The sequence below is a fragment of the Paramisgurnus dabryanus genome, chromosome 6, assembly GCF_030506205.2.
Source record: "Paramisgurnus dabryanus chromosome 6, PD_genome_1.1, whole genome shotgun sequence".
Classification (NCBI taxonomy): Eukaryota; Metazoa; Chordata; class Actinopteri; order Cypriniformes; family Cobitidae; genus Paramisgurnus; species Paramisgurnus dabryanus.
Window position 1 is genome coordinate 26682566 of NC_133342.1, and position 23165 is coordinate 26705730.

Here is a 23165-nt window from a genome sequence, read left to right on the forward strand (position 1 = left end):
AATCGCACGCACACAAACGCACGCAACGGCTTTAGCTAAATTTTAATAGAAAAATATTGATACAGGAAAAAATATCAAACTATTTAAAATAAACATCATGTACAAATTAGTCTGTAAAATTCAGCATCACCAGCAATACAAAACATTTAACAGTACACAAATGAATTTCATTAAAATAAGAAAGAAATAAAGCAATTTAGGTTTCGGTCTTAATTAAATCGCCAAAGTATGCGGTGATTGTTTTCAGTTTGTTGTTCAGAAAGTTCTGCTCCACTTCCACCTTTCCACCCGGACCAGCAAGAGATGCAATCTAACACAGAGAGAGAAAGAGAGAGAGAGAGAGAGAGAGAGAGAGAGAGAGAGAGAGAGAGAGAGAGAGAGAGAGAGAGAGAGAGAAGAGGAAGAAGAAAATGGTAAGCAGGTGTAGGGGTGCAATATAAAAAAAAGGTGTTAAAAGCTCTTATTCACTGGCTTGTAACCGTAGGGGGGGCAGTGAACCACTTGTAGTGGTTAATATATATATTAAGAGTGTATCACAAGCAATGTGGCTATTCGTATCTATATTGGTATCAATATAATATCTACCTATTAACAAAATATCCGATCTTTAGATTTAGTTTACTTAATTGTTAAATGTAATGAAAAAGTCCAACACACATTATAAAATATTACAAACAATACAATAAAGAGTTTAAAATAGAATTCATTTATTTAAGATACTAGTCAGATATTAGTTAGATACGTGATTAAAATAAATTTATTGCAGTCAAAAGCAGATCACTCCGGAAAGCAGTGTGGTTTCAGAAGGTCGAACCACACCATACAAACCTTTCAGAGAAATCAGAAAACCATGATACAGCTGCAGCTGAGCTGAGAAAACCATACACACATGCTACACACAAATGGACATATATAGTACCAAAGACAAGAAATACATTTATGTATCATGTAGAGGCTTTTTAGCTAAGCCTCTTACAGTGCATTTAAGATACATTGTTTATTATACTGTACGTGTTACCTGGGAAATACACATGCATGCAGCTTTATATACATACATGCATGCATACTGTACGTATCTTACCTTACCTTAAACAGCCTTATGTTAAAACACACACTCTCAAATAAAAATATTCAAAGTCTTGATATACATCTGTGATGGTACAGATGAGGGTTGAGGTCACTAAATTCTACTGCCTAGATACAGTAGTAAATAAAATCGAGTAACCTTCGGTATGGTAGTATATGGTAACCCACCATACACTACCATACTGAAAAAAGATTTTTTTGTGAGCACATAAAGTATTACCTGTTCCATGTCTGCATTTCGAGGGAGAAAATAGACAATATTGTCCGAGATCATTTTTGACAATCTGAAAATTTCAAACGTGAAGTTGGTTAAGGAAGTTGTCAATAGCGGTGTAAACCTTTCTGTCCACATAAGCTAGAAAGTATAATAAGTAAAGTGATGTGAAAAAGAAATCGTGCCAAATCATTTTTTAATGGACTTCCCGTTTCTATAAAAACCTCAATGTGATAAACTTAAAGGATATCCATCAGGACTCATCATGGTCTTGATGTTGAAGACATCGGCACTGAGGTATTCTGGTCCTCCCCAGGGGGGGCTGAGGAAAACCATGTCACCCCGCAGACGTGGAGCCAGTTGCAGGAAGTCACCCTGCACAAAGTCTATTCGGTTCCCCACACCATAGACCTCTGCGTTGTGCTGCGCCAGAGCCAGGCGTACCGGGTCAATGTCGATGGCAATCACTGAATGAGATGCAGTTATGAAGGTGTGCACATTACTACTATCAATGAATTACAAAACATCCTATTTACAAATCCACTATATATAAAAAAATTACCAAAATGTATCATAATATCACATACATATACACATACATCCTACATAATATAAAGAACCTTCTATGAAAATATAACCATGATATCTTTATTTTACACTGACTAAGGTTATGTCAGTGATTGAAGTCAATCTTTGATGCTCATGATCTCCTAATAATTAGATTATAAGACAGGATGACATTTTTTAAAGAGACAGAAACACTGGTTCTTCAGTATCAAGAAAACAAACGCTACGAATGTATATGGAAGATGGATTGTTTCAGGACAGCATGAAATTAAAGCTCACCTCTTTTTCCAGTGAGGGCAAACTGAATGGCATTTCCACCTACGCCACAGAAGGCATCAATAATGAGCTCAGTGTTAAAGCTGTCCTGGACCCTCAGAGCGATGTGCTCGGCGATCTTCTCAGGGGTCACTGAGAACCAGCCCTCTGTGGACAGATGACCCGTACAATTAGACATCTCCGAATAACATTTTCCCTTTCCTGCATTGGGACCAATTATTTCGATATGACTTATGTAGTAACTAAGAAGTGCATTTTGATGGCAAATACTCTATTAATTGCAAGCTTTCACCACTAGAGGGAGTCTACCACTTTTGTTTTTTTAAAGGCAAGGCACATGTTTAAAACCCCACCTCTAAATATATAGCAGTTTTGCTCGATATTAAAAGAAACCAACAGATGACCTACCTCAAATATCTATGAGATATAAAAATACCAGAGGCTATCTACCACTATATACTGTGATGATGCCATAAACATATTAAGCAATTTAAGGAAAATTTACGAGACAAAACATGGGAAGACATCTTTGAAACAAAATGAATACATTTTTTTTTTAAAGAAATGTCCTATAGCGTTTTAATGTGCATTATTATGGTGTACGTGTGAAAGAGAAAGCTTAGGCAGAGGAAGAGCTGTATGAAAGTGGTGTTTAACAGACCATGTCCTCTTCTGATTCTGTGGAGAGCAACACCATCTGCATCGCATCTCTGTTTTTCCGCCTCTCGTCTTTTTCTCTCCGCTGAGAATAAAACACCTGCTAAAGTAACAACTACTGGTGTGGAGCAACAACTTTTAATGTTTCCTGTTTACTGTGCGAGTTCTGGACTTTGGCCACACCAATGCCTGTAACTCACATTTCCAATACATTACTGCCTTTTGCTTCATTTGAGCTTTGCACATCCCTCACCTCTTATATGTTTGTTGATGATGTATTTTGGCTAATTGGTTATTTTTGTGCCTTTATCTGTGAATAACAGTGTAGTATTCTCTGGTGCGTAACATTTCATCATGTTTCATTTTTTTGTGTTATTATATGCGGACTTGTGTTTCCCTATTGTTGTAGCCTTGTTTAAGTTTAGATCAAACAATTCGGCTAATTATGCAAAAAAAAAAAACCATGTAACCCAAATGGTTTACACTCTGGTTCCAGCAACAATGTGTTAGATATCTTTTAGTGGTGTGGCTAACCAAAGTTTAATATGTACATTTCACATCACCAGCATAGAAAATATATTTTTAATAATCTATTACCAAATGTTACAACTTTCTCAGAATCAACCGTCACCTAACAAAAATAGCCATTGAACACAGCAGGGCAATCAACCTTTAAAGGGGCACTCCACGTTTTCTGAAAATAGGCTCATTTTCCAGCTCCCCTAGGGGCTGTTTACACTTGGCATTAACATGCGTTTTCGTCGATCTTCTGTAGTTACATCGTGTAGTAAGACCGACAGAAAATTAAAAGTTGCGATTTTCTAGGAAAATATGGCTAGGAACTATACTCTCATTCTGGCATAATAATCAAGGACTTTGCTGCTGTAACATGGGTGCAGCAGGCTAAGTGATATTACGCATTTGCCCAAAAATAGTCCCCTTGGTAACTTGCAGTACTATTTTCGGGCACTGTGTAATATTATTGCGCCTCCTGCACCTACATTTACATTTTACATTTTGTCATTTAGCAGATGCTTTTGTCCAAAGCGACTTACAAGTGAGGTAACAATAGAAGCAATTATGGCAACATAAGAACAGCAATACATAAGCGCACTTGAAATAGTCTCATCAAGTCCAACACAATATACATAGCCAAGGGTATGTTAGTAGTTTTTTTTTTTAGATTAAGAGGAAGGTAAATAGAGAAAGAGATAAAGAGAAGGGTAACTAAAGAAAGACAGTAAATCTGTAATTAGGAAGTTAGGTAATGGTGTCTACCTCTGTCTAAGTACAGGATAACTACAGAAGATTCAAGTTTTAAAGAAGACAAATATAAAAACTCTTTGGTCATTTTTGAGCGTGATGCTAATGGTCTAATCAGATTCAATGGATTATGCTAAACTATGCTAAAGTGGTAGCGCCAGACCCAGAGATCAGCTGAATAGATTCCAAAACAGTAAAAATCAAATGTTTAACTCTAGGGGAGCTGCAAAATGAGCATATTTAAAAAAAAAAGTGGAGTGTCCCTTTAAACTCATTTATTCTGGTATGAAACAATCACTTTTCACAAATCCAATTCTCAATGGATTGCATTAAGTCCCGCCCCAACAATATTTTCTCAATGAATGTCTTGCTTCACTGATAAATATCTTGTTATACACCCACACACACACACAAAAAAAACAGGTTGCATGCTTCATGTTGACTTTATAAAAATCTCTATCAACTGCTAATGTGTGTCAGAGTCTGTTAGTGGGGTGAAATTATAATAAAATCACTAAAGAATAACTGAAACCGTTCACAAGTCTGCCTCATGCCTCACATAATCCTTAAATTATTCTCCTGTGTGTCGTTTGGCTCCTCTCAGCGGGCTGTAGTAAAAGCGAGTGTTTCTACAATTATATAGCCCTGTGGTAAACTTCTCCCGTGAAGCACTCGACCCCCACCTAGCTCAATCTCAAGGGTTGGGGTATAGAGGATAGATAGATGATTCAGCCTGTGCTCCCTCTCTCTCTCTCTCTCGCTCTCTCTCTCTCTCTCTCCTCTGTTTAATCACACAGCTCTGAAGGAAAAGAGACTCACTGTGGCTATGGGCTACTGGCTCTGTTGACATGAATAAGTGAATAGATGTGAGGCTCTGATCTCAGTTTCAAAGAGAATTCTAGATGCTCAGTGAAAGAGTTATGATTTAAAAGTGAGAGAGGCATATAAACACATATTAGTCATGGTACTTTGGAGGATTCAGATAGAAATCTGCCATCCACAAGGAGAGATTTGGTAATCCCAAGAAACAGGACCTTTCATGGTACCAAAGATCAAATGATCAGTTGATGTCAAATTTAGTTATTCCTAAAATTAGAACTATTCAAATTTACACATAAGCAATATTCGGACGGGATTAGTTTTCCAAACGACGTTTGAGTTTTAATGTGTCCCCCACGACGTCTTTGATTTTAGAGAGGACTAAAATTGACAGGCTATTCCAGAGATGGGAGTATCTGTTTGGTGTGTTCTGGAGTTGCAGAAGACCACATGCTCTGGATATGATGAAGTTTGAAATTTTGCTTTAAATTTAAAATGAATAAAGAAAATGTAATTTATGAATTTATTTTTGATCAAAATAACATACAAATCCTACTAAAGTAGCCTACGTGTTTTATATAACTGGCTGCTTATAATAAAATCATGATTAATTTATTCTTTTTATGAATTGACATTGCCATTCCGAAATGAACAAATATAAGTCCTTACAGTGTACGATATTTGGCTCAGCTTTATAATTTTTTTTAATTCTGCCGAATAAATAAAACATCCATGTCTGAATGAATGGAATGCAGGAAGTACAATATACGCGCATTAGTAAGACCTTATGGCAGATCACATTGCCATAAACATGAAAAGAATTTTCAAAAAATATTGCTGGCAAACACAGACATTCGCATTCCGACAGGTTTACAAACAGTAGGTAAATTGCTATGGAATTTTTAAGGAGGTTGTGAAAGAAAAACACAGACATGTCTGATTCTGAAGGGATTAAATACACAGAAGGAACATTTTTAAAACCTAGGACCCTCCCAATTTCCTAGCATACAGTAGGAGTGACCTTTGTGTAGCCAAGCACCACTATAGCCCTATTCGCATGGAATTAATTTTTCATGGGGACCTCTGAGAAAATCATGCTTCTTTTTTGTGGGAGGGTTCTAGGTTTAAATAATTAACTACAACAGACAATCACAATATGCATCTTTTTTAATCGCCTTGAGCCTTGATAGTGTGTTTCCAAGAAGTGTGTTATTTAAAAAAAAGTATGCTAAAGTCAGCGTAATAATCAAGGACTTTGCTGCCGTACCATGGGTGTAGTAGGTAGTACGTGCTCCTAATAGCAATCATATTACGCAGTGCCTGAAAATAGTCTCCAGCTATTGCAATTTACCAATGGGACTATTTTCAGGCACTGCGTAATATCATTGCACCTGCCGCACCCATGGTATGCATGGTTTCCCGCAGAAAATTAGTTAGTTAAGGTAGGGTTGGGCGGGGCCGAGGGCGTTGCAATCAAAGGGGCGGGGCAGGCGTATGCGTCTTGATGAAAATTAAAATAATTTAATAAAATAAATAAATAAAATATTGTTTTTTAAAACACTCAAATAAAACTTAATTTTGAAGAAACTATGACAGAAAATGTACTAACACATACTAGATTATTAATGAATTAAATGTTTTTACTTCTAATGGGAATAGCTGCGTGATGAAGTAAAACTATAGGGTTAATAAACACAAACTGAAGCAGATGCTGTAGAACATCTGGCGAACGATGATAGATGGCGCAAAAATGGTAAAACAGATTATTTCCCACTATTAATTACATTATCTTAAAGGAGTGTAACTACTGTAGCATGTAAATAATGCACATGAATAAAGTGAGCAAGAGCGCTCAACAATTATATCTAATCAACAGGCACGTGAAACCCTGGCAGGTTGCTCAAACAACAAAAATCACCAGCTAACTTCCTTTAAATGTGCAAGAACTATAGACTTATACAATAACAGGCTTAAATAAACCCAAAACATAAGTCCACTTACAGTTCTCACGGGCACGCGTTTTATCAACTGGCTATCCAGACATGACGGACAACGTCTTTATCTCATTTCGGCCGTGTGGTGCTCACGATGTGAAGCGCGTCTGCGCTATTCTCCGAGATGTTTTATCAACTGGCTAGTTATCCTCCAGAGTCCAGACAGTGACGGTCCGGACCACGTCTTTCTCATATCGGCCATGTGGCGCACATCCCCGCTCGCGGTGTGATGCGCGTATGCGCTATTCTCCGAGATGCACTGGACGACCTTTTGTGCAGCGATTTTTTTTGTTTTTGGACCACCTAGTTAAGGCGGTAGGGTTTCCAAGCTTAGGCGGGCCGCCTTAACGGAAATATGCTGCGGTAAACCCTGGTATGGCAGCAAAGTCCTTGACTATTACTCCAGATTAAGAGTATAGTTCCTAGCCTAGAAAATCACAACTTTTTATTTTCCATCGGTCCTAGTACATAATGTAACTACAGAAGAGTCAAGTTTTAAATAGAAAAAATATCGAAACTGTTTTTGAGCGCGATGCTAATGGTCTAATCAGATTCAATGGATTATGCTAAGCTATGCTAAAAGTGGTACTACCAGACCCGCAGATCAGATGAATGGATTCCAAAACTCTAGGAGAGCTGGAAAATAAGCCTATTTTTTTATTGAGTGTCCCTTTAACTCTTTCCACGCAATTGACGAGTTATCTCATCAATTAAAAAAACATTTAATTTAACAAATGTTACAAATTTTAAACTCTGTGTATGTTTCGATAATCATTTGAATCTGATCTCTTAACAAAATTCCTTTACAAAAATACTTATTTCAGCTTTTTGCTCAAAATTTGGTATTTTTGAAAAAACCTACCCATATTTAAGAGGTTATTAAAAGGGAACAAATGAAGGCAGGATGAAACGTTGTTTTCCTGTTTTGTTTGTTTGTTTGGCGAAGTGTGAACGGAAATCGCGCCAGAACTCGGTTCAAAAGGAGAGACGTCAATTGCGCGACCACCCCGCTTAAAAAAAAAAACACAAACTTAACATTACAATGGGTTCCAGTGTTAAGAGAGTGCTTTACTTCCTGTTTTCTTCAAAACAATCACATCCTAATGACGAAAGCGCTCCCGGGCTCGGATCATTAAAAGTACAGTGGGTTACACTTTATTTTGATAGGCCACTTTAGACATTCTGCGAAATATAAATAACTTTGCAACTACATGTCAACTAACTTTCATTCACTTGCAACTATATGTCAACTAACCGTCATTACAATATTAGTAAACTGTAAGGGTTAGGTTTAGGGAAAATGTTAGGGTTAGTGGAATAAGTTGACATGCACCTGCAAATATACTTATAGACAGTTGAATGTCTGTTGAGATATCATCACAATAAAGTGTTAATAGATATTAAGCAGACCATTTACTAATACTCTAAAGATTGGTAGTTGATAAGTAGTTGCAAAGTTACTTATAATTAGTAATATGTCTAAAGTGGACTATCGAAATAAAGTGTTACCGTACAGTGTGAGTGCGTGCTTCTGGGGGAGTAGGGAAGGGGGACAATCGCGCTGGGGCACGGTTTGGTTTGAATAGTGTGTGTGCGTCTTTAATGAACAAACTAGAATAATTATGCAAGATAGTAAGACATGCAAACATAAAATAACAAAACTGAATACAGTACAAAAACAGTTGTTGCTTCTATCCCAACTTGTTCATAAAAAAGAGGAAAGTCATTTTAGTAATATTTGAGATTTGGTCTTAGTGACTTAGGAGTCCTCTTGACCACCCCTAACTTTTCATAGATTTATGAACTAAGTTTTAGTGCCAAAACACTTTGTGAAATAGTTTCTCCTATATCAGCAAGTTAGGAGCTACTTTTAGCCTTAAGATGTTCAGGTTAAGGTTAGGACATAGAGGTGCATTTTCTTTAGCTGAAGCGGTTATTGATTTACTCATGTGCTTTGGGTTATTGGCTACTGTTGCTTTGCCTAACCTCTGTTGAACTTCAATTGGTGGACAGATGGTCCTACAATATCCTCCAACATGTCCCGATATGCTCAGGGATTCAGTTACACATCAATCATTGCATTCTGTCCAAGCCCTAAGGCAGCACAAGCAGCTCCAAACCATAACAGCCTCTCAACCATATTTTACAGTTGGCATACGTTACTAAAGTGGGTGTGCTGTCCTTTCTCTCTCCACATCTAAAGTGTTTCAATATCAGCTTGGTTTTCATCTGTCCACAGAATATTTCATCAGTAGCATTGTGGAACTTTAAAGTGATGCTTCAGATGTGCAGAAAAGGTTTTTGTAAGCATCAGTGGCTTCCTCCATGGTGTCCTCTAATGCATAATGTTGTTGTATGATGTTTAATTTATGGCAGAGATGTCAAAAGAAATGCTGGTATATTCCAGAGATGGGATCTTGACATTTTGTTTGCGCCGTGTTCTTGCACAGGACGCCCACTTCTAAGCAGAGCGGCAAGTTCACTTTGGTGAACTTTTCCCATTTATAGACAATTTGCCTAACTGTGGACAGATAACCGAAGGCTTTTTAAAGATCCTTTTATAACCTTTTCCAGCTTTCTGCAAGTCAACAATTCTTAGCCTTGGTTGTTCTGAGCTGTCTTTTGTTGGAGGCATGGGTCACATCAGGCAACCATTTCACAAAAACTGTGACTATGCTGCAGGGTGACTTTGACCAACACCTCCAATCTTGTGACTGACTCCTGATGTCATTTAGCTTTTGGAGAAGCTTTTCACTTTGAATGTTTAATAATGACATCATTGTTTAAGCTTATCATGTTTCCCTATTGGTAAAGATGACATGTAATGGACAAAATATGCAAAAATCCATATAAACCTGAAGGTTCCAGCAACATTATCCATTATAAATATCTCTCTGTCAGATTTGCGGCCTAGTCGTCAATGCACATGCTGTGACACAATGAGCTCATGTGGTTAACAAGTGTTTATATCTGACAAATTCATTCTAGATTACCCTATCCTTTACAATATAAATAAAATGGCCCTTAAGCAGTTCTGATAAGTCAGGCAGATAAGAAATAGCTACACTTCCTCAGCTCAGCTAAAATAAAATAAGACCGCAGAAAAGAGATTTCACAAGCAGGTTTATGCTCGGTTTAATATACTGTGACCATGAACCGAGTGGTCCTCTTTGTAGCGGGCAATAGAGGGCAGAGCACAGGTGAAGCACCAGAGCTAAAGGTTGCCCTCCTCTGAGGCCAAGCGCTCGATTTGTGTAATGTGCAGTGTGGGTAAAGAAAGCACTGCTCTCTTGAGCACAGTTAAAGCTGCAAGCTCTCTCTTTCTCTCTCCCTCCTTCTCTGGTCTGACGCAGGAGGCGTCAGCACACACACTGCAGACAGAGCCAGCTCATCTGTCAGCCCACTAACCGACTCCATACACCTCTTCAGCTGCTACCACCTCCCAAATACATCTCAAAGTCACATGCTTTATACACATTAACACAGGCATCATCGTGTAGCTCAATTGGTATAGCATTGTGTTAGCAACAAAAATGTCATGGGCTCAATCTCAGGAAACACACATACTGATTAAAAATAGATTATGCACAAAATAGTCGCTTTGGTCTGCCAAATGTGTAAATGTATTCAATGTGTAAATAAACATAGGCAAAGTATTAAAAAAGCAGTTGGAGTATTTCTGTGTCGAATGCATGTTGCCAGGGTTCGTACAAGTTTTGGGATGTTTTTTTAAAATATGAGAGATTCATAACAATCTTGCTTTATTTCTTTTATGGGCAATTTCAATGCTGGAAGTACAGCTGAAGTCCTTATATGGGCACTTTAACATGAATAGTGCATGCACACATCAACCGAGAGCTCATACAAAATCAAATTCACCAAAGAAATTCTTTTTGATTGTGAGGGAAATTTAAGCCTATTTAGCTTCCCAATGAACCCAGCTTTATGGGAACAATGGAAATAGTTTGTTTATACAAGAAAGAAGAGGAGTTGTGCAAGTGTGTTTGTTTAAAGCTGGATTTCGTTAAAATAGGGCAGTCCCAATCGGGTCTTGAGTCGCAGGCGGTAAGTAAAACTGGCAATCGGCACGCAAGTGCATATAGGGGTGGTTTCTCGGACAGAGATTAGTTTCAGCCAGGACTAGACCTTAGTTTCATTAGTAAATATAACTAGTTTTAACAAACATGCCTTACTAAAAACATTACTTGTGTGCACTTTAAAGGCAAAACAAAGGGCACTGATGTATTTTAAGTAGGGCTGTCAATAGATTTAAATAATAAATCTAAATTAATCGCATGATTTCATTAGTTAACTCGCGATTAATCGCAAACTAATCTCACATTTTTATCTGTTCTAAATTTACCTAAATTGAACACTTTTCAAGATTTTAATGCTCTTATCAACATGGATTTGGACAAATATATATGCTATATGCAAATGTGTGTTTACAACAGCCTGTTTATATTTTCAACAGAACCATCAGCCAAAGTTTTATATATGATTTTTCCTTTAGAAGACCTTGTTCTTTCTCCATTTCTGTTTGCTGCTGCATTTTTTGTGACCTGTGCTGGCAAATTGAGTTCGGGTGAGCAAATTTTCAAAAATGAGTTATTTATATTTCAACATTCTCTATTAAAAAACTTCAAAACAATGCATGATTGGTTGGAATCTGACAAAACATGACAGAACTACACCTGTTTACTCAAAGCAAAAACAATATCAATATGTGTTAAATATATGTTTTTTCTTTTATTGTTTAATTGTGACATGGAGACAGACAGCTTTAAGATACTATAGGCTAATGCAAGGGTTTAATATAATGTTACACAACAGATACTTTTCCTCAACAGTTAACCAAACATTCACTTCAAAAATAACAGATTATAGGTCATACCTGCGTGAATTCTTGTCAAAACAGATTTTTTTAAAACTGTAATTTTGTGTAGATGTCTATATATATTGGGGGTCACGCACTCGGACGTTTGTGTACATGCGCTTCAGACGTCAGCGTCAGGAAGATCGCTTTTGAGTCTTGTCACTCTTAATAACTCTTTTAACATCAATCAGGTCCCGAACTTTATCTCTCTTAATAACTATTTTAACATCAAGCAAGTCCTGTAGTCTATTTTCTATAATTTCTGCATGCTTTAAAAACAAAAGCAAAAAGTGAACGAAGACGCATCTTCGCTTTAGATTATGGATTTGGGAGGGTACACCTCTTAGGAAACATACAGATAAAGATCATTTTAGATGTTTAATGACCATTTAGAGCATTGGATCGCTAAACGAGAGCTTAATGTTCTTATTTTTTATGAAAACCTCCGACTCATCTAGACAGCGCGGGTCACTTGCTGCGTCTCAATTCATCCAGCTGTGGGCTAGACCAAGGGTCAAACAGAAATTGCGTGTTGCGTTAATCGCGGGTTAATAAAATTAGTGGCGTTAAAATGAATTTGCGTTAATGCGTTATTAACGCGTTAATTTTGACAGCCCTAATTTTAAGATATGTCAGTGCAAGTTCTTTGCAGTTTGGACAGCTCTTACATTTATTTTATTCTAAGACTAGACTAATCCCTGTCCTGGAAACTGCCCCCATAATGTAAACAGGGCTTGACATTACCTTTTTTGCCAACCAGCCACAGTGGCCAGTGGTTTACTAGCCACTCAGCATTTTCACTGGCCACAATTTTCTTGTTGGAAAAATTTATTTTATATGATTAAAATTGACTTTGGCATACTACAATTACTTTTTAAAGATTGACACCCAAATTGGGACTATATAGCTGGTGTATACCTGGTATTAATACAGATCATAGCATATATTTAGCTGCATTAAAAACATGCAGTTAACACAGCAAAAAAAGACTTTCTTACTTAGATATTTGTACTCCGCCAGTAGCAGTTCAGCTGATCTGTCTTTTATAAATCTGATAAAACTAAAGACTCTTCGGAGATATGAAGAATACAATTCTATTCTGTAGGTACTCAAGATTAACATGAGATTAACAGAAACGCTATGTGTTATGTGACCGTTAAGAAAAAAAGTTTTAATTATCAGGCTGGTTATTTATAATGCATCATTTCTGTGAGATGATGCACACATTAATAAAGATGGCATCAAAAAAATAAAAAACATCTAACAGCCAGCAAAAAATAAATAAAGATGGTTGCTGACTCACCATGGTCAAGTTTGATTCCTTCATCGAACCTAGAAAACAGGCGGTACCGCTGGGCCCAGTATTTGGCCAACTCAGGTTCTGCTGCAATCTCAGGTGGCATCTCAACATCTTTTCTTCTTTTCTTGTTTTTTCTCTTTTTCTTTTTTGAAGCGTGCACGTTCCCAGCTAAGAAAGAAAAGGGGCATGATTGTGTTAAATTGAATCAACATACACTCAATGCGAAGTCTTACTTATCTCATTTGTAAATGCAGAGAGCTGAACTCTGACCTCCCTTTGTGTCTTCAGGAGGATCGGGGAGCAGGAAGTCAGGTACATCCAAGGGCTGCAGTTCTCCTCTGGGATCTGGGCTCTTCTCTCGCCTTTCTTCTGGTTCTGGTGTCAATTCTGTCTGAATGCTTTGCTGATGTTCTTCACTTTCTTCACATCTTCGGCTGAGCTCAGGTGTCTTCTCACCCTCCACCTCATTAATCTCATCATTATGTGCAGACAACTCACCATCATCTGTTCTTTGACATGGCTCGGTCAAAGCATCCGGCATAGGGATGGGAGTTACCTCATTAGAATTAGAATCAGTCTGAACTTGCAGAAGGAAAGTCTGGACCTGATAGGATATAAGTGAAAGTACTTTGGGTTATTGACAATACAGATGCAAATATTAGAGTCAGACACTGTCTACCAGTCTACTCTTGCAACACACATTTAGTATGATACTGCCACTACGACTGTTTCCAGGGTGTTGCTATAAGGTTACTAACCATTTTTAAAATGTTGCTAATGGGTAATCATCACTGAGCACAGTATTGCAATCTGTTCCTAAAATATGCCTCAGTTCCCTCCTTTAATGTACAAACATAGGATTTCTAACCTGTTTCATCATTTGCCAGGTATAAATAATAAATCTTACACCCAATTTGTTCTTGTAAATATAAATGCACACCTCTCCATAACAAGCCTTTGTGTCAAGAGTAATAAGTAGTGCATGATAAGTTATGAACTGCAGTTTAATACTTGGAGCTATTTAAGGTATTTTTGAAAGCCTAAGCATAAGCAGTATCAATAAGGTGATGATTGCTTTATAAAGCACCGCTAATAGCAGAAAAATAACAGAAAACAAGGTAAAAAAAAAAAAAGGAAACCATGGCAGCTTGAAAAGGGTACTGGCTATAATGTCTGTTGCAGTAAAGTTTTTGTCCTCCACAAATCAATTTGTGCAACAGAGAGATCAATTCCAAAGCACTGCAGTAAATTGGTCTTGTCTCTTCGCTAGCTATATGAATCCTTATCTGGCTGTTTCTAACACTCAAAAATCCACCTTGAAAAAGTGTCCATAACTAAAACTATGACTTGAAGCATTTGGTCATGATGTACTCAACATTTTTATAGGGAATTCTGTTAATTTAAGGGATAGTTCACCCAAAAATGAAAAATCTGTCACATTTACTCATCCTCATGTTGTTCTAAACCTGAATGAATTTCTTTCTTCTGTTAAACACAAAATATTATATTTTGATAAGTGATGGTAAACGCACAGCTGACAGTACAATTGACTTTCATAGGCCCTGTACACAACTCAAAGTTACAACCGCAAATGTGTGAGTGATTCCCCATAATGTTCAAGCCCGAAAATGTGATGACTGACAGTGGTTAATATTCACTGCGTTAACCAAAATAATATTACAGCCTTATGTTCTGCAATTTTAATGCACCTCAATCTTGGTGTTGTGTTTTGTACACATTTGAGAAGGTGTTTCACCGAGCGCTGTCTTGCAGTGTCGCCATGTCCACATCTTTTTTGGGCTTACATACCACTGTGGCGCTCAACTGTTTATGCTTTTGATTATATTAAAGGTGACATAGAATGATTGAACGGGGTATTTATCCTTGTTCTATGATGTGACATGTAGACAAAAAAATGTTGTTTGGGTCTGTAATGCCTTAGAAGCTTCCTAAAAACCTCTCTCAGATAGCTCTATTAGGGTGGGGGATTTTAAACAAGTGGTTTTGCACCTATTTGGCTCCCCCTACTTGCAATCTCATTACTGATTGGCTGACTTTGCTGCCACTCAAACAATGTAGCCAATTATTTTAAAGTGGAGGGGCAGTGAGATGCCTGTGATGTCATAAGCATCAGTTTTTCAGATTGGGCCGTTTTCTGGCTGACATTTCTAAAAGAGGAATTTCTATGAGACTGAGATGTTTAGCATGTCTAGCACTTTTTGTATGTTCGTGAATGCGGGTAGACTACCATTATTCAACAAAGACAAGGTAAAAATGGTTTTTCATTCTCTATCCCCTTTAAAGGAAATGTGCCAGTTCCAATATTTTGTAAATGGCTTCAATGGCTGACATCTTTTAATATAACAAAATAAACATTCAAGCAGAGCCAAGCTTATGCTGGAGGAAAACTTGTGGGAATATAATCTACTTTTAAAGATGTCATGAACACTGGGGCGTTGCCATATTAATGAACAGAATTCTGGCTTATTGTCACTGATGCCAACATTAGGGTGATGACATCCTGATCACATGACGATGAGGTTCTTTAGACCTTTGTACCACCAAATGGAATCTCAAGGAAGTTAGCTTAACCAATGACGTACCTCTGTGATTTTGCCCTTCTAGGCATTTATTTTTCAGAAGAGAAACTTGTCATGTACATGTTAAACATGTGATGCACATTTAAATACTTTAAAGGTGGGTGCATGGTCTCTGAAAGCCAATGTTGATATTTGAAATCACCTAAACAAACACGCCCCTACCCCAATAGAATCTGGATATCTTTTGATAATCTTTTGATAGACCCGCCCCACACATGCGCAACCCAGGCAACGATGTTGGTTAGTAGACACGCCCCTTACTTCTGATTGGCTACAAGTGTGTTTTGGTACTCTGCCCTACTCCCTTTTCCAAAGTGTTTTTTAAAAATCGTGCACCCCACCTTTAAATAACTAGTTGGGTTCTGTACACACCATGCAGAATTTCTGTAAAAAATTGACATTTTTGCAATGGAAATATGCACTTTCTGAACGCAGAACTTCTCAGTCATAAAAAACACCTGCAAAGTAAGAAAAAGTAGCTTAAAAGTAACGTAAGCATTACTTTCCATGAAAGTAACTAAGTAATGCAATTAGTTACTTTTTTTGGGAGTAACTTAATATTGTAATGCATTACTTTTAAAAGTAACTTTCCCCAAAACTGGTTGTCACTACTGTAAATTACTCAACTGTGTGTGTACAGCACAAGATCAAGCATTAAAAGGTGAATTGACAACCAAATTTAGTTGCAGTGTGTACAAGGCCATAGTAGGAAAAACAAATACTATGGAAGTCAGTGGGTACCGTCAACTGTGTGCTTACCATCATTTATCAAAATATCTTCTTTAGTGTTGAACAGAATAAAAAACTCAGAGGTTTAGAACAACATGAGGATGAGTAGATGATGATGACGTTTTCATTTTCGGGTGAACTATCCCTTTACGCTGCCAAAGCATGGAAGTTTCTAGCATATTACTGTATTATTGTAATATGGTTTACAATAAAATGCTTACATTTTTATGGTGGGGGGGCAGAAGGCAAGCAGAAAAAAGACCTTATTATTGAGGACTGCTATCCTTTTTAAATATTAAAAATGGTAGTAAGGACCGAACCTTTGAACTTGTCCTGTGTGTGTTTGACAGCTGGGGACGTGTGCGTTCATGTCAGGGGTGAGACTGGAGGTTAAAGCGCCTCTGTCTGTTTGATGGAAACTGACAGCATGCAGTAAGCAGGTGCTGTGATGGGGGTTAGATGAAGAAGCTCTGTGCAGACTGCATAAAGAGCTGAAGTGTCAGACTCAATGCTTCTCCTGGCTCTATGCCCACTCTCTTAATACACACACACATCCCAAACAGTTTATCCTGTGCTTCACTGATTCGTAGTAAGGCGACGCATCTTACATGTAATCCTCCAAAATCCATGTATTAGTTAACCCTCAAGAAAGCGCAAACAAATACATTTAGTAATTTAAAGTATCTTAGATTTAGCTCCTCCTTGTAACGTATGCTCCTTAACTATTGTGTAGTTTATTGCTTTGTGGACACCTGTTTCCAGAAATAATAACTGTGGCATCAACACTTACTGTACACAGTATGGCAATTTATAGCACACGTGTTGTATGGAGCACGCTTTATCATGCTTTTTTTCCCAAATTGGAATATGCCTGTACCTGATCTCTAACAGTTTTCATTGTATACAATAACGACTTACTTTCTGGAGGGTTTTGCTGGTTTTTGGCTGTTTGGTTTGTGGTCCATCATCAGTAAAAAATATGTGCTTGTTGATCTTGCATGCTGCTTGTTTTTTGTACGCACCGTGGTCTGTTTTCAGCTTCACAACGCTGTCAAACCTGCCATGGAAAAAACGCATTTAGACGTTAATGAAGGCCTTGACTGTTCTCAAAACTACAATACTTTTCTATAATGTCTGTGTTTCTTACTTGGGCTTCGGTCCGCGTCTAAGGCCGAGAGTATCCCATGCCTTCTGAACCGGCATCTCCGTGAGCTCCTCTGCATCCAGTTCATGACTGTGAGCAGGTCGGCCATTGAATTACACACTAAACCACATACTTAAATTAATGAATACCTAATACAGTGAGGCTTACCCTCTTTTTATTTTAGCCTGCCTGCTCTCTGGAGGTTCATCATCATCATCATCTCTCTGATCTTCATTGTTACATCTGCTCCTTGCGAGCGGTCCGCTCCGATTATTTAACGGAGCAGAGGTCTGCTGCATGTTGCCGTCTGAAAAACCACACTTATTTCAGTTTACTATGAATATTTCCTACATTATCATAATGATACAATGTATCTGGATCTTATATTGCCTTATAGATATGGTTTTAGAACAGTACTATCAAGAGTGCCATGCTGGATAGCATTAGTCATGGCTCAACAATAAGGATGACAAGTTCCATTTTAAGAGCGAATGAGTGCCGGTTGTCATGAACTCACCCGTGCTCCCTTTCTTTGTACATGTGTTGGCATTAAAAATGCATAGGTTGAAGTCACATGCTCCTTTTATTCAATGGCTGACATCTTTTGATATAACGATTAAACATTCAAGCAGAGCCAAGCTTATGCTGGAGGAAAACTTGTGGGAATATGATCTACTTTTAAACATGGCATGAAAACTGGGGTGTTGCCATATTAATGACAGAATTCTGTCTTATTGTCACTGATACCAATATTAGGGTAATGACATCCTGATCACATGACGATGAGGTTCTTTAGACCTTTGTACCACCAAATGGAATCTCAATCTGTTTGTGGTCTGACAGGAAGTTAGCTTAACCAATGACTTTTGGGTAAATTCGAGAGTGAGCACTCTGTGAGCTCACTGTTAGTTAACTTTGTCTTAGTAGCTTTTTTGTTGTCACTGTTAGCCCAAACTAAAGAAGAGTAAAGTACACTGTAAAGTAGCATGCACACCACAGCATTTATGTCGGCGCCCGGCGTATGTTTTCAATGGAAGCATGGTGCTTTTCAAAAAAGCCAGGAGCTGGCGGGTTTTGTCCATTTTGTCCAGTTTGCAATGAGCGGCAAGAGTTGAAAAATGTTCAACTTCGGGTGAAAAGCTCAGCTTTTTGATGTCACTTCTCACTCGGCCATCCAATCACAGTGGAGGGGGGGGCGGGACAAACATCACAACAACCAACCGACACATCAGTCAACGACTAATAAACAATGCTCTTAGCCGAAAAAAGCTGGCAAGTGGCGATAGTCAGCGTCCGCCTGCCATTTTCAGCCGCGTTTAAACGCTTTGGTGTGCACGCCCCTTAAAATTTTTGTACTAAGTTTAGTCAAATTGGCTTTCAATTGGCAGTCATTTTCAACTTACTACTTTTAATGACTATATTTTACCTTAAAGATGCAGTGTGTAACTTTTACAAGGATCTGTTGACAGAAATGCAAAATAATATAGATAACTATATTATCAGTGGTGTACAAAGAACTGTCATCATGAACCAAATGTTTTTATTACCTTAGAATGAGACATTTTATCTACATACATTAAGGGTCACCTTACAATCTAAGTCGCCATTTTGTGCCGCCATGTTTCTACAGAAGCCCTTACAAACTTTTTTACTAAGGGTGTTTTCACATGTGTTGGTGCGCACCGTGGTGCAGTCCGATGCATTGTATCATTTTCAGTTAGTGCGGTCCGTGTTCACATACATATGTTGTTTTAACAGTACTCGAAACGCCGTACTGTACACCATGTGACAATGGTCAACGCTGTTATTGGTCTCTGACAGCTCTTAACATCTCATGACCACCCCCCATGTTTCCACGACAACCAGCCTGACAGGAAGAGCGAGGCTAGCAAGATATGGAGATAAACGATGCACGTCTTTGCGAAGTTTCTTTGCTTTAACTCGAAATTGCGCAACTGTTCTATTAAAAGCCCTTCTCACGGAGCCAGCATTATTTTTGAGTGTGGAGGAGAGCTGTGCTGTGCATTTATAAAATCATCAGCTCAAACGTCCAGGAGACAGTGAATCTCTGCAACGGACCAAGATTGCCTTGTTTGTTGTTCACCCACAATATAACACCCGGCTGGCGTCACGACGGGAGCCCATGGATCAAACATGTGGAGAACTTCCTGTATTTGGTTCGGCCCGAGGTCGAGCAGCGTTCACACCACAGATGGGTCGCACCAGAGTTCGGCGGCAGCCGCTCCGTGACCACCTGTTTAGAGTGGTCTCGGAGCGGCCGTTTAGTGTGCACCAGAGTGCGGCTGTTGTGTTCACACTGACCCAAACGAACCGTACTCGGACCGACATGTCATTTGGGCCGACCTAAACAGTGTAGGTGTGAAAACACCCTAAGTTGTCTCCAATGAAGACATGTTTCTCCTGTGGCAGCTACTGTAGCTTGTGGACCGAGTGGTTGGTTGCAATTTGCAACCTCACCACTAGATGCCGCTAAAATTCACACACTGCACCTTTAAAAATGTAAGCCCCCCAAAATGTTTTTACAGTGTACACTTGTTGCACTTATTTTTTAAAGTTTAATCAAATTTTCTTGGCTTTGAGGAATTGCAATCAATTTACATTTCTGTGTAAATTTAAAGTTACACTCTTAAAGTGAAAAGTTTTATCAAATAAAAATATTAAATTATAAAAGGTGACATTTTAAGTTGAAAAAAATTTAAGTGATACCAATTGAAGTACATTTTTAAGTTGATCCAACTTTAACATTTTGACAGTGTAAAATAACTTAAGCTAATTCAACTTTATTTTTTATAATTTATAGCAACTCCTTACTAAGTAAAAATGAATTGTAGATTTAAGTTGATTAAACTTAAAAATTTAAGTGCAAGAAGGATTATTTTTACAGGGTACCTTAAAATATATTGACAATTTTATGTGTGCCACTTATTTGTAGGTTTTTGTAAGTAATTAAAAAAAGTTTCTTTTTTTAAACAACATGGTTCCAACTTTGTAGCTGCACTACATTCAGTACACCGAAAGTAGGTAATGTAGCAGAAAGGTGTTGACGTATCTGGGCTCAGCATCGCTGCTGACACACCACAGTACCCACAGCAAATACACAAAGTGATTTTAAATGTTAAAACACATGCACTAACCAGCAGTAGTGGTGCAGGCTTTATGAGACGATGATCTTTTGCGGTTTCCTCCATCACAGGGCTCATCAGAACAGTTACAGGCCAAAGACCTCTGGTCACCATCATCCTCAGCGGTTGCAACATCCTCTGTGAACAGGCTCAGACTGCTTATAAGGTCTGTGACGTTGCCAGCATTTTGTTCCTCTCCTTTATCTCGCAAGGAGCCTGTCTGATATGATCCCTCTGTTTCTTCTCGACCACCCTGATCCTCCTCAGAAACAGCAGTTGTGCTGTAAGAGTCATCCACCATCCAACCCTGAGCAGCCCAGTAGTGAAACTGTTCCCAGTAGTAGAGATATGTTTGGCGGCAGTGTTCATCCCAGTCATCCTCTGAGTGGGTGCAGTCTTTTGCTGAAGTGTTGGAGGTCTCTGGATGTTTCTCCAGCCAGCTCTGACACAGCAGACTCTCCCCCTGCTGGTCCCAATACCTCACCCAGGACTCTTCTGATACTGAAGATGTCTGTTCAGTGTGGAGCTCAGTAACATTACTCACAACACACTGCTGTTCTTGCATAGTGTCCTCCTCATGTGTGACGGGATAATCTGCGAAGGATTTTATATGCTCAGTGCTTCTTTTGTTTTTCTGTTTTATGAAGACTTGGCCCTTAACAGTACAACAAACAATAATTAATTTTGACTTTTATAAGCATGCTTCAAATTACTTTAAATAAGTGATTGCATTATATTGTAGTGGCAAAAATATCTGTCGGTATTTGGAAATTTTGTCAGACTCAGAACTTTCTCAATATCGGTATGTGTACATCAGCCTTTAAAAAAACCTTGACCGACCACTACTTAAAATAGTAAAAAAGGGGCTTGTAAACAGACAGGGACAGCACCTTCAATGCACCCTTTAGGAATTCCATAGCCTTATAATTAAATGTAACCTAGACTACACAGTATGTGAAAGGTAGAAAATGTCAAATGACATACAGCATTTTTCTGTTGTGATGAGCTCGCAAACTCTACGGGAAGACCCATACTGGCCATAAGCATGGTCTCTTCATCCACAGCTGCCTCCTCCTCTTCTTCATCATCATCCTCAGACCCGTTGCAATCTTCCAAAAGCTCTTCCTCATCATGAGCTTCAACATCTACAAGAAACAGGAAAGATCTTAACAAACGCTGCATATAATGTGGGTATCTGGGTATTATATGGTAAATCTGTGAATTGAATAGCACAACCTGTATTTAAAGGTTGGGTGCATGATTTCTAAAAGACACTTTGGAAAAAGCGAGTCGGGCCGACTACCAAAAAACACACTTGTAGCCAGTCAGCAGTAAGGGGTGTGTCTAGTACTAACCGACATCATTGCCTGGGTTGAGTATGTGTGGGGTGGGTCTATCAAAAGAGGGTCCAGATTCTATTAGGGTAGGGGTGTGCTTGTTTAGGTGATTTCAAATGTCAACATTGCCTTCAGAGATCATGCACCCCGCCTTTAATGCAAAATAAGAAATACATATACCAAAATAAACCAATCATCCTGTTCATAAATACTTATTTAAAAAAAGTAAACTGTACCTTGCAATTCATTGTCAGTCTGACTTAGAATGGCTTTAAAATCTGACCGATACAATTCTCGATCACTGTGGATAAGAAGAAGAGTATGTGTACATTATTTACAATTATAAACAGACAACATCCCATCCCACATGAAAACATACTGTAATATAATATACTACAGTCAACTGTAGTAAAATTCCTAGAAACTACAGTGTTTTAACCTCGTCCTACAAAGTATATTGCAGTATTTACTATAGTTTTTTCAATTCAATATTGTTTAGTATAGTATACAGTATATTACATAAAAATAAAATTTATTAACAAAGTACAGTAATTACTATAATATATTACAGTTTACTACAATTTGCTGCAGTTTATTATAGTAAATACTTAAATATTAGGAAATATTCACGTGGGAAAACACCTGTACGGGTTTTACGTCAACACTGCGTCAGGTGTACGATTATAATATAAACGTCAACAAAACTTTACAGTAACAGTTATAATAACACTGCATGAATGCATAAACTATACATCTTTTAAGGCATCCTAATCCTAGCAAATTAATTATTGCTTTATAAATCAAAACGTAATCTTGATCCACGTACTTCACGTAAGCCCGAGAACATAAGCAATGTATTGTCATTTCATCATTTGACGCCTGGTAGAAGATGATATCAGCTAGTGGGACAACATTAAGCTCTCCATAGCCAATCATGATGATTTGACACTTCAATCAGGGACCTTCCTGGAAATCTACTTCATTATCTTTCTCAGATGATATAAATAAAAACAACGTAGCAATGCGATAAATACAAATACTAACTGATTAAAACTAGCAGGAGTAAAAGTAATATATCATCTATCATCTACGTCCTCACGCGTTTCAACCTCGCTGTTTTGCTGAGGATTTCCCCCTTAGTGTTTTGGAACTATCCTGTC

General features: G+C 38.1%; 1 protein-coding gene across 1 annotated transcript; it reads right to left on the reverse strand.

The window, feature by feature from the left end:
- Positions 1–35: 35 nt before the first annotated feature.
- tgs1 (trimethylguanosine synthase 1) lies at positions 36–23145 on the reverse strand. The gene is made up of 13 exons (XM_065276395.2): positions 22832–23145; positions 22242–22306; positions 21653–21813; positions 20681–21323; positions 17694–17832; positions 17529–17615; positions 17300–17438; positions 13323–13656; positions 13056–13220; positions 2147–2290; positions 1551–1767; positions 1307–1385; positions 36–310 (listed from the first exon to the last, which is right to left on the reverse strand). The coding sequence occupies exons 1-13, from the start codon at positions 22939–22941 to the stop codon at positions 197–199; spliced, it is 2397 nt and encodes a 798-aa protein (XP_065132467.1). The 5' UTR covers positions 22942–23145; the 3' UTR covers positions 36–196.
- Positions 23146–23165: the final 20 nt, after the last annotated feature.